The 13806-nt window shown below is 37.4% G+C and overlaps 1 protein-coding gene across 1 annotated transcript in view; it reads right to left on the reverse strand.

The window, feature by feature from the left end:
* The window catches only part of DPYD (dihydropyrimidine dehydrogenase), a 944675-nt gene that overhangs the window by 432388 nt on the left and 498481 nt on the right, over positions 1-13806 (reverse strand). Inside the window, exon 14 of the mRNA XM_016189943.2 lies at positions 3321-3485. Within this exon, the coding sequence (XP_016045429.1) occupies positions 3321-3485 (165 nt within the window). The remainder of the gene's footprint in view (positions 1-3320; positions 3486-13806) is intronic.

Below are 13806 nucleotides of genomic sequence, written 5' to 3' on the forward strand. Positions count from 1 at the left end.
AATAAAAGGAAACCTTGAAAGCCAAGCAGAATCTAATGTAAGTGTAGTCTTTGGTGCATGTAACTGTGTGAGGGTTAAGAAAGAAAGAAAACTTCTCAGTGTATTTCTGAGGGTTTCCTTGTCTTTATATTCAAGATGTTCTCCCAGCTGTTTCTTCTGGTTCATGGTCAACTGGTGCTTACTATCTCTGGAAACAAAGATATGAGCTGCCAGATATTAGCTGACCGAAATGCCTCTCAGCACATTTTCTTTTTCAAAAAAGTTAGCTCTTGTTTAGAAACTGCCACAGTGTCTTGAATTATCCGATCCCTGTCATTAAAGGTGGCAGCCATGCACTCGAGAATGATGTGGGAAAACTCCAGTGAGAGTGATAATTAAACCTGGAAAATGAAGGCTCACCTTCTTTCATTCAGCTCATTGGGTTTGGCATCAAAGTAATTCCAAAACAGTGGGGGATATTCTACTCTCAGCATGGCAATATCTAGGTGCACACACATTATTTCTATGGGTTCAAATGGAAATGCCATTTTAATTGTACTTAAAATGTTATCTTTGATATGGGGAGTAAAAATGTTAGAAATTAGTTCTAAGAATATCGAAAAAAGAATAATGAGCACAATCAGAATGGTGAAAGAATTAGAAATAAGAAAAGCATGCATTATTTTCTCAGAAGAAAAAGCATTATAGGAAAAGAAAATTGTTTCCAGGGAATTGAAAAGAACATTTAAAAGTGTCTCTTCTTTCTATGTGACTGTATAATCACAAGGCAATAGTTTCAGCTCAGCTTTCTTGTCTACTACTGTTACTTCTCAGAGACCATTATTATAACATCTTACTCTTGTCCAAGAGAGGGCAGAAAGTATCATATGAGCTTAAGACCAGTCATTAGTGGGAATTATTTTCCAGGAAAGACATTTAATTTTTAGATACAGTGGCTTATTTAAATAGTATCGGCTCAACCTGTGAGAAATCATATTTCACTCTGTACTTATGGAGCATTAAAAAAAGCAATACTGAACTTTTAAGGGTCTGAAACAATCTTGTAATATAAGCAGATGTACATGAGAACACTATTAGTAGACAAGAACATAGATGCCAAAAGCAAATTTCAAGGTTTAATTTTGACTTTGTCATATAGTAACTATGTAGCTATTTGAATGTTCTTTACTTCCGTAATGCCTCAGTTTCCTGACCTGTGAGTTGGTAGGAAGAAGTAAGCCTGTTGTTGAAAAGTGAATGAGGGGCCAGGGTAGACAGCATAGTGGTTTTGCAAAAAAAAAAAAAAAAAAAAAAAAACTCTCCTCTCATGCCTAAGGCTTCAAAGTCCCAATGCACCATCATAAGCCAGAGCTGAGCAGTGCTCTGATTAAAAAAAAAAAAAAAGTGAATGAGTACTAAATATGTATTTATAAATGTAGCAATAACAGAGTGAATAACATATACATGCTCACACTTATTACTATTATTATTGTATCACATGATAAGTGTCTAGTATAGTATTTAACCCTTTACACCATTTTTTGACATATGAACATTTCTTTTTTACAGCTGACTGATATTTTAATAAAAGCTTCCCAAAGGGTGTGGATCCATTCAAAATTAAATAACATAAAATTTGTTATCAGAGTTGAACGTGTTAATATGAAAATCGTGATAACTGCAATGACAAACTCAGAAAGTTAAGCATTCCGGATAACTAGAAACTATTGAATTTAAGACTGGTCTAGGTAGTTTTCTTTACACCTGAATGACTGACTTTAAGAAGAAAATTTGTATTTTATGTGATTATAGTTTGTTTAAAAGTAAGAGGATTTGATACCCGTGAGTACCCATTCATTGGGGAAACTGACGATCCTTCCTAGCCGACTGAATCCACATGGATCCCAGTCACTTTCAAAGCCAGCAACAAGCAGACGCTGTTGACTGGCTACGGAAGAAGGGCAAACGCTAGAAGAAGAAGAATGTCTAAAAGAAAAACTAAGCCTTGGGTTGGGCAGGACTTTGCTATCTATAATCCTTTTGTAAGGTTTTCATATTTAACAGTTTTTGAGCTAATATCCACAAGCTTTCTGGATTTTTTAAATGTCATTAGTATATCTGAAGTGTTATTTCATATTTAAAGGACCAATGTAAAAAATCTTTTTAAAAAATATTTATTTATTTACTATTTGTTGCCCTTGTTTTTATTGTTGTCATAGTTATTATTGTTGATGTCATCGTTGTTAGATAGGACAGAGAGAAATGGAGAGAGGAGGGGAAGACAGAGGGGGAGAGAAAGATACCTGCAGACCTGCTTCACCATCTGTGAAGTGACTCCCCTGCAGGTGGGGAGCTGGGGCTCGAACCGGGATCCTTATGCCAGTCCTTGCACTTTGCGCGACATGCACTTAGCCCGCTGCTCTACCTCCTGACTCCCCTAAAAATATCTTATCTATAACATAAACATCAGTACTGATGGCAAACCTAACCTGACCGCCATTCATCATTGAGAAATAGAGAAGTGGGGTGTGTGTGTGTGTGTGTGTGTGTGTGTGTGTGTGTGTGTGTGTGTGTGGCATACCCCCACACAAACACACATACTTCTCTATTTCTCATATACACACATGGGTATGGAGTGGTATAAAGAGAATAGAGAGGAAAGAGAAAAGGAGAGAATGACATAAAGAACAACCCTAACCAATTGCTGGAGAGACAATCCTGTAAGGTTAAAAAACAACTAGCAACATACACCATTCTACACAGTAATTATTATATGTCAGCTTTAAGTTACTATAATATCGGTGCATCTACTTTCAGTGGAAAAAAGGTTATAGAGAAGATTTATAAAAGGCTTGTTTAGTGTAGGGTATTAGAACTATTTGGTAAATTATTTTCTCTTGAAAAAATATAAATGAACTATACACAAAGATATTCTGCTTCACTCTCAGGTTTATATTAAAAATGATTTATAGCCTGCAATTTCTTCTTAAGGTCATCACCTTCATAAATACTAGCCATATACAGTGAAAGCCAACTTAATAAAATGAGTATTTCATTCTCTTTTTCCTGCTTATGTAGATACTTCTTCCATCTACAAGGCACCCATTTATAACGAAGCTTCACACTGGGCAGATTTTTATGAGTTCTTGAGCTTTTCTTTCTTTCTTCTTCTTCTTCTTTTTTTTTTTTTTATCTTTCTAAGCATCAGCAAAGCAACTGACAGATTCTTTAATAAAATATATTATACACATTAATATTTATAAGCCTATGAATTGGATGTTTAAATAAACATTCACCAACTTACGCCAATTCTTTTGTTTTAGACATTAAATCACACTTACATTGTCTGGGAAGTCAGCCTTTAGTTCAGTGACACTTTGACACCAATATGCAGCCGTTTTTTCACTGATGAGTTCAATATTGAGGAAGGAGCTTTGTCCAGGGCCATACACAGGGCCAGAGGTGGTCCCCCGGGTGATTCTGGGTGAAACATTTGTCACAATGTCCTGATGAAAGAGTAAAGATATTAGGTCTTTTTTTAACAAAGAAAGAGTGTGATCTTTATTCTATGCTCATTTCCATATGACAATATTTTAGCAAGTGTGTTCTCATATTTTTAAAGAATAATTTTAACATATTCCACACATTTCAAAATGAGTTGGGCATAAATCACTTCTAAATTAAAGAGTAAGAGAAAGTATATGTTAGCTTTATTTAAATCATTCTTTAATTCTAAGTAGTGTGTAATGAACATATGAAAGTGTGTATAAATTTAATTTGAATTGGGTATGGGCATACACAATTTAATTTGTTAGCAATTAAATAACACATGTGGGGGTCGGGTGGTAGGATCCCAGTTCAAGCCCCTGGCTCCCCTCCTGCAGGGGAGTCACTTCACAGGCGGTGAAGCAGGTCTGCAGGTGTCTTTCTCTCCCCCTCTCTGACTTCCTCTTCTCTCTCCATTTCTCTCTGACCTATCCAACAATGAATGACATCAACAACAACAATAATAACCACAACAAGGCTAAAACAAGGGCAACAAAAGGGGGAAAAAATAGCCTCCAGGAGCAGTGGATTCATGGTGCAGGCACTGAGCCTCAGCAATAACCCTGGAGGCAAAATAATAATAATAATAATACATGCAAGCAAACATTATAAGTAAAATTTCAACATTCCATTCCAGTCTATTTAATTTAAATATATCTCCAATCAGATTTCTAATTCAGTGAGAACTGATGTTTCATATACATACATATATATATACTAGAAGAGTAATTTTATGGCCAAGAAAGACATATACTACTACTAGATCATTAAATTTTAGCATATACTCAAACAAACTGGGTAAAACTACCTATAAAATTGTAACTGTAAAGTCACATTCAGTGGGAACTTACTTTTCCTAACACTGATATGAGGATATCTATAACTATCTTGTACCTATAAATAGTAAACAGTCAAATTAACTTGCTTCTTAAATCTAATTAACAATGCATAACTGCTTCTGAAGCTGTATTAACAAATTAAGAATAACATTCTTAAATCACTAAAAACTAAAAAAGAAACAAAGGAGAATGGTTCCTTCACCAATTCCCAATTAGAATTAATTTTGAGTAAAGGTCATTTAGTTAAGGATTTATCAGAATTCGTCGTTTAAGTACCCCTCCTCACCATCTTGTCACTTTTAGTGAGATAACATGAACCCCCATTAGTATATAGCAATTAAGGTCAATTTACATATTTTAATTAAGAACCACCCCATATAAAACAATTAGCGTAATAGGCATACTAACTGGATTTCATAACATTTGGACGTTTTTCCAACTAGATAGACAGGAAACCTTAATTAGCATTAATTAGTGCTGATCTGCATATGTTTGATAAGGCATACCCTTGCCACAAAAGATTATTTATTCCTGAATCTGCCAAATGCTACAGTTGCAGAGGATAAAAGGACTTTTCTTCACAATGCATGTTAATTTCTAGTAATTTACATTCATTTTTACATTCGAATTAGTACATTATAAAATAAATGGTATAAATGTTACAATAAGCCTCCTTAAATATGTACATTTTTACTTATAGGAATCCTGCCAGTCAATGTTTTACTAATTAAGCCATTCTACTTCTATTGTAATTGTGGGCAACATCACCAGCCTTCCTTTGATTTGCTATTGTGAAGCCATGTTATACCCTCTTAATGGGAAAAAATGACTAAGAGAGTCACTCCAGGAAGCTCAGGCCTAGTGGGTCAAATTTCTATGTTGGCAAATGCTTAATGCTCTGCTCTGCATCTCTTGTAAGTGGCTTCTGTGCAGCTCAGTCCCAGAAGAAGTGCCTGATGCTGCCAAGAAAGGTCTGAGAAACAATGTTATAAATGTTTCATTCAAATGAGGCTAGTTTGCTTCTATGTTCTGTTCTTCAAGAGCTGTATCCTTTAAGATCCCCTCTTCCTCTCTTAAATCCAACTCTAAATAATCTTCACTCAGAAAACTGCTCTACATAGGCAAAGCTCACCAAGAAGGTTCACAGAGCTCATGTACCTTCACTCTGAGTAGTATCACAACTAAAGGGGAACTTGTTTCATGTATTTTTTTATGAGCATTGCTTCAGCTTATGTAGTTCTGGAGATGGGCACAGGAACTCATGTTTGCAATCCTTAAGCTCTACTGCTGCACCACACCCTAGGCACAGGGCACTTTTTTTTTGTTTTTTCAATGACTGACTTATTGACTTATTTCACAAATACTTGTTATATGTATAAACTGCTGGTTACTGTGAAGAGAGTGAGAACTACAATGCAAGCTGGAAATAGTATTGCTTTCAAAGAATTTTTAGACTACATGAAGGCGAGAACTATATAATAAATGTATTAAATATACTTTACACATAAAATATCAGAAAGTATTCACATGGCAGCATCATAGACACAGGGGCACTTTTATAAATGACTATTTTGTAATATACTGACAGAAACACCAACAGTTGGAGCGACTTTGGGGGGAGGGGCTCTCTTACATTACTGGTGGGAATGTAAGTTGGTCCAACCCTTACAGAAAAACAACCTGGAGATTCATCAGAACTCTAGAAATGGATTTACTTTATGACCCAGCAATATCTCTTCTAGGTATCTACCCAGGGAAACAAAGACAACTATCTGAAAAATAACTATGCACACTGAAAGCAGCACAGTTTGTAATAGCCCAAACTTGGAAGCAACCCAGATGCCCAATGACAGGTGAAAGGCTAGGGAATCTGTATTATATATACATGATGGAGTAGTATGCAGCTGTTAAAAACAATAAGGTCATCTCCACAATATTACAGTTAGAACTTGAAGGCATCACGTCGAGTGAGACAAGCCAGAAAGTGAAAGTCCAATACCAACTGATCTTACTTTTACATAGAATTTAAGAATAAAGAACAATAAGGAAACACATAAGGTGAAACTTGGACAGGGTATGGTATATTGCACCAAATATATACCAAATATGTACATGTTTTCCTTATAGGGATGCTACTAGTTAATGTCTTATTAATTAAGCCATTCCACTTCTAATGTAATTGGACTATGGGGAAGGAGGAGAAGGGACAGGATGAAGGGAGACTAAAATACTATTGTGTTTCCTAGAGACCAATCAAGAGGAGATGGGGTTGTGACTAGGCATTTAAGGCAATACTGTAGGGACTTGGCAGTGGCACACTCAGCTGAGTGCTCATATTACTATGTACAAGCCCCTGATTCCCACATACAGTGGGAAAGCTTCACCAGTGGTGAAGCTATACTGAGACATCTCTCTCTGTCTCTCTCTGTCTCTCTCTCTCCGTCTCCCTCTTCCCACCCCATCACCCCGCTTTCACTGCTTCCCAATCAATTATTGTCTCTTTCCAAGAACTAAACATAGTATTTTAATAGACTATTGTAAACTAATAACCTTCCAGTTAAATAAATTTCATTTTAGGTTTTCGTTCCCAAATTCAGTTATATTTGCTAGTTATTTTATAAAGATTTACTTACTTATGGGGAGCTGGGTGGTAGCGCAGAGGGTTAAGCACACATGGTGCAAAGTGCAAGGACTGGCGTAAGAATCCTTGTTAGAGGCCCCAGTTCCCCACCTGCTGGTGAGGAGCTTCAAAAGCGGTGAAGCAGGTCTGCAGGTGTCTATCTTTCTCTCCCCCTCTCTGTCTTCCCCTCCTCTCTCCATCTCTCTGTCCTATCCAACAACAACAACAGCTATGACAACAATAACAACTACAACAAGCATAACCGCAAGGGCAACAAAATGGGAAAAATGTCCTCCAGGAGCAGTAGCAGTGGTAACCCTACAGGCAAAAAAACAATTACTTATTTATTGTGATAGATGCACAGAGAGAGAAAAATAAATGAGGTAATGCATATACAATGTGGATACTGAACTCAAGACCTCACACATATAATTTATTCCTGTGCTATATACCACACAGTAGAAAAACTTCAAATGATTTAAAGTATCTCAGATTTGTTTTTAATAGGTGAAAGGGTAATGAAAATTAGGATATAACCAATTTTCTTGGTTGTATTATTAGAGTTAGAGCTTTCATAACTAGATGATAATTTACTAAAGTTTTTGATGTAAGAATACCAGGATTTGACTATGGTTGTATGAGATAACAGTTTTAGGATTTACTAGCTAAACTAGATGGACACTTCTTAAGGGAGCTTATATAACTAAGTAAACATTTAAGAACAGTTTGAACAGACAAATGCTTACACTCTAAAAGATAAGAGATGGATTCCAGAAGTATTCATCTCCTTTTATTAGTTTGTTTGGTTCATCACTGGGGCTTCACCACTCTATGCTGACTCTTTTTAGAGTGCATCAGAAAGTTAGAGAGCACTGAAGCTTCCTTTAATGAGGTGGAGCCAGTTCCAACCTAAAGTGTTAATCTTATTCATATGTATATGCCAACCCACATGTATGACAATAGGAGATGGATGGCTTTTACCAGTGGAGAGGGTGGTGGGGTACAAAATTTTGGTGGTGGGAGCAGTGTGGGATTAAATTCCACGTACTTTATAACATGATGAATCACTTTTGAATCACTAATAAAAATATAAAAGAAAGGTAGATATATAGACATCTTTAAAAATAACTAAGCTATTCAGATTTTATACAGTTGATGTTTATAGTTAAGAAGGTATTGGGGTATCTCAGCTTTACAGTAAGAACCCATTATAAAATCTACTGTCCATAACCGCTTAACGTTGGGAGAGATGACAGTGATTTTTCATCATGGGTAAAGAGATTTAAAAAATAAGCATACCGACTATATTAAAGATTTATTTGAATTGATCATAATTGATGATTTATTGAATTGATCATTCCTAGTGGCCACCCCCCTTTTTTCTCTCTTTTTTTTCTGACAAAAAGAAATAGAGGAGAGACATTAGAGATGGGAAGAGAAGCCTGCAGTACTGATCCACTGCTTGTGAAGCTCTCCCCTTGCAAATAGTGACTGGGGGCTTGAACCCTGTTTCTAGAGCATGGTGATATGTGTGCTCTCTCCAGAGTGCACCATTACTAGGTCCCTACTGAAATTTGTTATCAGCAATTTTTAAATAGACTTTTCCACATCAAAAGTACAATAGACAGGACTGTAGTCTTGGAACTACAAGATAAATAATCACAGAAACAGAGGAACAGAGGTCTGTGTCTCTTAAAGATATCTTTATTTATGAATGAGAAAGATAGCAGGAAAGAGAGAGAAAGAACCTGATATCACTTGGTACATATGCTGCCAGGGATTGAACTTGGGACCTCATGCTTTGAGAGTCCAAGACTTTATCCACTGTGCCACCTCCTGAAGCACTCTCTCTCCCTCTCTATCATACCCTTACCTCTTGATATCTGGCTGGCTCTATCCAATAAATAAATATAATACCAAAAAGAAAAAGAATAGAGAAAGAGAGATGGCCTGGGGAGACAGCAGCATAATGTTTATGCAAAAAGCCTTCTATGCCTCAGGCTTGGGGGGGGGGCTGGGAGAGAGGAAAGGAGAGAAGGAGGGAAGGAGGGAAGGAGGGAAGGAGGGAGGAGGGGGAGGGAGGGATGGAAGGAGTGGGGAGAGAGGGAGGGAAAGAGGAAAGAAGGGAAGGAGGGGGGAGGGAGGGAGGAAGGAGGAAAGTAGGGGGGAGGGTAGGAGGGGGGAGGGAGGGAGGGGAGAGAGAGAGGGAGAAAACCACTTTGGCACAGGTGGCCCTGAACACTGAACTAGGAGCAGAGGCCATGCGGGCCTGTGCAGCACCAGCTGAGACACAGGAATCCTGCCTTGGTCTGAGCGGCTTGATGGGAGACTCCTTATTTATTTATATTATTGAATTTATATGATATTACAGAGAGAATTTGAGAGAGGATCAATAGATAGGGAGAGTGAAAGACACCTACAAATTGATTCACTCTTCATGAAGCTTCTTCCCCCCAGTCTTAGAACATAATAATAACATGCACTTAACTTTGTGAGCCATCACCTGGACCATAAACACAAATTCTTTAGTGCTCACCTAGAACTAACCACTCCCACCCCCATTTGAATAGTGTCAATCATTTAAAGTACTCGGTGTTCCAGGACAAGCAAGATAATTCACTTCGGAATGGAGTACCTATTCAGTCATGTTCCCCCCCCCCACTGCACTGTGGGAATCTTCAGTGATGTGATGATATCTTTCTCTCTATCCCATTGCTTCTTTCTAACTAAAATGATGAACCAGAGTGGTGAAGTGATGACAAAAAAATAATAGTAAAAATAAATAAATAAATCAGTACACTGTGGTGTTTCAAACTGCAAATATATAGCAATAAATTTTTTAAAGATTTATTTTTTTATTTGCAGAGAAAGTGAGAGAGAGTGAGAAAGAGAGTGAGAGAGAGAGAGTGGTTCACATGAGACAGAAGGAAAGAAACACATGATATCAGAGATGAACTGGGAACCTCAGGCCTGCAAGATGAATGTTCTACAAGTTGAATTATTTCTTAGCTGTGGATTTTTTTTAAAAGATTTTATTTATTTCTGACTCAAAAAGTAATAGGTCACAGGACTATGTATTCTTGTTTACTCCTCTTGCTTTTTTGTTTGTTGTTTTCTTTAGTTTATAACTTTGTAAACAGGACACAAGAAGGAAGTTTATTTTGTGCTCCAAATTATTCACCAGTAAAATTAGCTTCCCTATATCATAGACATAAAATACTAAGTGAAAAGATCTATCATACGACTGACATGCAGTACTTTGATAATATTTGATAAATAAATATTCATTCCTCAACTCACCAGCTTCATACTCAAGCTTAAAAATGTGAGACTTCAGGCTGAAGCTTGGAAAGCAACAGGAAGTGAGGCTGGGTAGAGTTTACAAAGTTGGGTCAGGCTTTCATACTTTTATGAATGTTTTAAGTTCAAAGTGTTTTCTTCAGGCTTTAATAACTCATTGTGTTCCTTTTCTTATTCAAGATATTAATACCAATAGCTCACAGCAGCTGTGCATTTACAAAGATAAGTTTTATAAGAAACAGATGAAGAGCTTTTTCAGAGTTGATATCAGATGGATTAGAACGTGATTAATCAACAGACAGACTGATTAAATTATTGGGTTCATTGTTCAGATAAGAGGTTTTGGATACACTCTGCCAAACTGTAATTAACTTAGAAATGTCTTCTGGCCTGTTTATAAGCTGATCATGTGATATGCTTTGAGAAACTATTTTGAGGCCCAGAATAGCAGCTGTGAAGGTGTAAGCATGAGTCAGCTCTAATAATTATTAATTATCTTCAAATATTAGAGAAAATTTTTTTATTGAAATGATAAATATTAAGGCAAAGTATTTAGAAAATATGTATAAATCCTTTGGCTTTACTCTAGATGTCACTGCAGATGAAATAATTATTTAAGAAAAGGAACATGTAAAATAATCAGACAAAGGTTTTCCATTTTTGCAATAGGTTTAACAGATACTGAGGGAAATATTGGATGGGATTAAAAATGCATAAATTTACTGGTGTCAAAATGAAATTTTCTAGAGACCAGAAATAACAATAAAGTAGAGAGCTCTGTGAGGACAAACCAGTTGTAGTGGCATTTGTCCTCAAGGTTTCTGGCAAGCCCTGGTGCCTTGAGCTGAGTACTCATAGTTTCAAAGCATCTACAAACAAATTCAGCACACAGCATGATGATAGGGAGATGAGAAACCAAAATAGAAAAGCAGGACCAACAAAAAGTGATGTTCTCAGTTCGTGAGCTAAAAGATAATGAGAGGACAGTGGTGGGCTCATATTCATTTTGGACAATAATAAATGAATAAGATATTAAGTTTCCCCTTGAATTTAAACTGGGGACCAGAAAGATAGCTCACCTGTGAGAGTGCCTGACCTCCCTATTTTGTATGTGACCCACATTCAGGCCCAATCCAAGGGTTTCATCACTTTGGGATGCCACTGAGGTCAGAAATGGCAGGAATTACCAAGCAGACACAGACACTGCTGCACCAAGCCAGAACACTTGTTCCTCAGGCACATCTGTGTTGCACAGGAATTTGGGAGGGGTAATAGGTATTGGTGTGGCTTAGAAAGGTGAAGGTGTGGAAAAAAAAAAAAAAACAGTGGACAATGTTTTTCTATTGTAAAAAAAAAAAAAGAAAGAAAGAAAGAAAGGTGAAGGTGCTGGGGCCCTAATCTGGGAGTCCTGAGATTCCCAAATAGACAAGATTGGCCTAGACCACGAATAAATCCCTCTCTCCATTGTTACTGGTCATTTCTGTCAGGAACAACAAAATGGACCACTCTGTGGGTCCCCATAGGACCTTGCCCTTAACTTGGATCAACAATGGTAGAGAATGTTCCATCCTCCGAAGGGAGGCTGAACAATATACTCTATCTTCTACCTAAGGAAGATGGGTCTTGAGATTGGGGCAGCTTGGAACATTCCTACTCATGACCACAGAATGTGAGCTCAGATCTACAGGGATGCAGAGGTCCCTAAGCTGAATATGGGCCCCAGATCATATCAGATCTATGGGGTTTACAGTCAACAATATTTATATACCTTTTCCATATTTGGGAGCTACTCTCTTCCCTGATCCAGCCTTTTGGTCCTTTTTCCAGCCATGACATCATCTCCCCAGACAATAACTTGGATCCATTGGCATATCAGATTTCAGGCTTAGGGGCAAAAAGAAAAAGGGAAAAAACAAAAACAGAAACAAAAAAAATCTAGTATGGCCACAGGCCCTTCCGAATTTAACTAAAATATGCCTACTAGCTATCTACAAAACAGAGGACCCCCCAACTCTTCATCTACACTATTCCAGCCTTTAGGTCCATGATTGGTCAACAATTTGTTTGGCTTTGTATGTTAACTCTCTTGTCAAACATCAGGGTCCAGATGCTAGTATTATGCCAACCAGACTTCCCTGGACAGACAACCCCACCAATGTGTCCTGGAGCTCCACTTACCCAGAGCCATTCCCCACTAGGGAAAGAGAGAGACAGGCTAGGAGTATGGATTGACCTGTCAATGCCCACATTCAGCAGGGAAGCTATTACAGAAGCCAGACCTTCCACCTTCTGCATCCCACAATGACCTTGGGTCTATACTCCCAGAGGGTTAAAGAATAGAAAAGCTATCAGGGGAGGGGATGGGATACAGAGTTCTGGTGGTGGGAATTGTGTGAAGCTATACCCCTCTTATCCTATGGTTTTGTCAATGCTTCGTTTTTATAAATAAATTTTTTTTTAAAAAATGAAAGAAAGGTGAAGGACATTTACAAGCTAGACCTGAGAGGCTTGGCTTGCACTCTATCTGCCTAGGTGAGTCTGTGAACATGTGAATAAAAGAGCTCCTTTCTCTGTCCTCCTTTTCCCTCCCCTCAGCCTAACGTGAATGTTCTCAATTTTCCTGAATAAACTTTAAAATTACTGAAAAAAAAGTCACTGGGATGTGAACTTACAAAAGGAAAATTCTGGTTAGGAAAAGAAACATTCTAAGTTAGAGTTGGTGGGATGAAAAAACATTATAAAAACAGATCTACAAGCAAATAGAGATACTGAAGTCATCATATAAAGAATTTGAAAAAAATACATAATACGCCTGAAAAATAATATATACTTGGTTTATCAAGTAGTAAGGAACCTTAAGCCAGCCATGAAAAACTTAAATGTAAGCAAATGGAATTTCTAAAAATGAAAATACAGTAATAATATCGATTAATAACCTTGGTAGTTTTGGGTAAGCATAACATTATCATAGCAGACAATATTTAGTAAATTTGATTATACATTTGGGAAAACACCATGGGAGCACTGACAAAAAAAAAAAAAAAGGAGATGTAAAGCAGGATAGGAAATGTGAGAAATAAGGAAGACAGAGCAGAACAAGAAACCTCATTGGAGCTCACTGAAAGATAATAGGGGAAATCAGGAGAGACAATATGTCAACAGACTGTAAAAGAATTAATAGGAGACAAATCCAGATTCAAGTATGCCAATAAAGTCAAGAAGGGACATATATAATTTTAGGAGATTGTTTAGTGGGTAAAGCACAAGCCTTCCCATGCTTGAGGTGCTGGGTTCAAATTACATGGGAGGAAGGGCAAAGGAGGAAAGAGAGAGAGAGAAAGAGAGACAGAGAGAAAGAGACAGAGAGGGAGAGAGAGACAGAGACATAGAGAAGAGACAGAAAGACAGAGAAAAAGAACCCACATAAGCTTCCTTCAATGCAGTGAGGATCAGACTTGAAGGAGGCCTGAAGCATAGCAAAGCAGCACACTACCCAAGTGAGTTATTTTGCTGGTTCAAGTC

The sequence above is a fragment of the Erinaceus europaeus genome, chromosome 11, assembly GCF_950295315.1.
Source record: "Erinaceus europaeus chromosome 11, mEriEur2.1, whole genome shotgun sequence".
NCBI lineage: Eukaryota > Metazoa > Chordata > Mammalia > Eulipotyphla > Erinaceidae > Erinaceus > Erinaceus europaeus.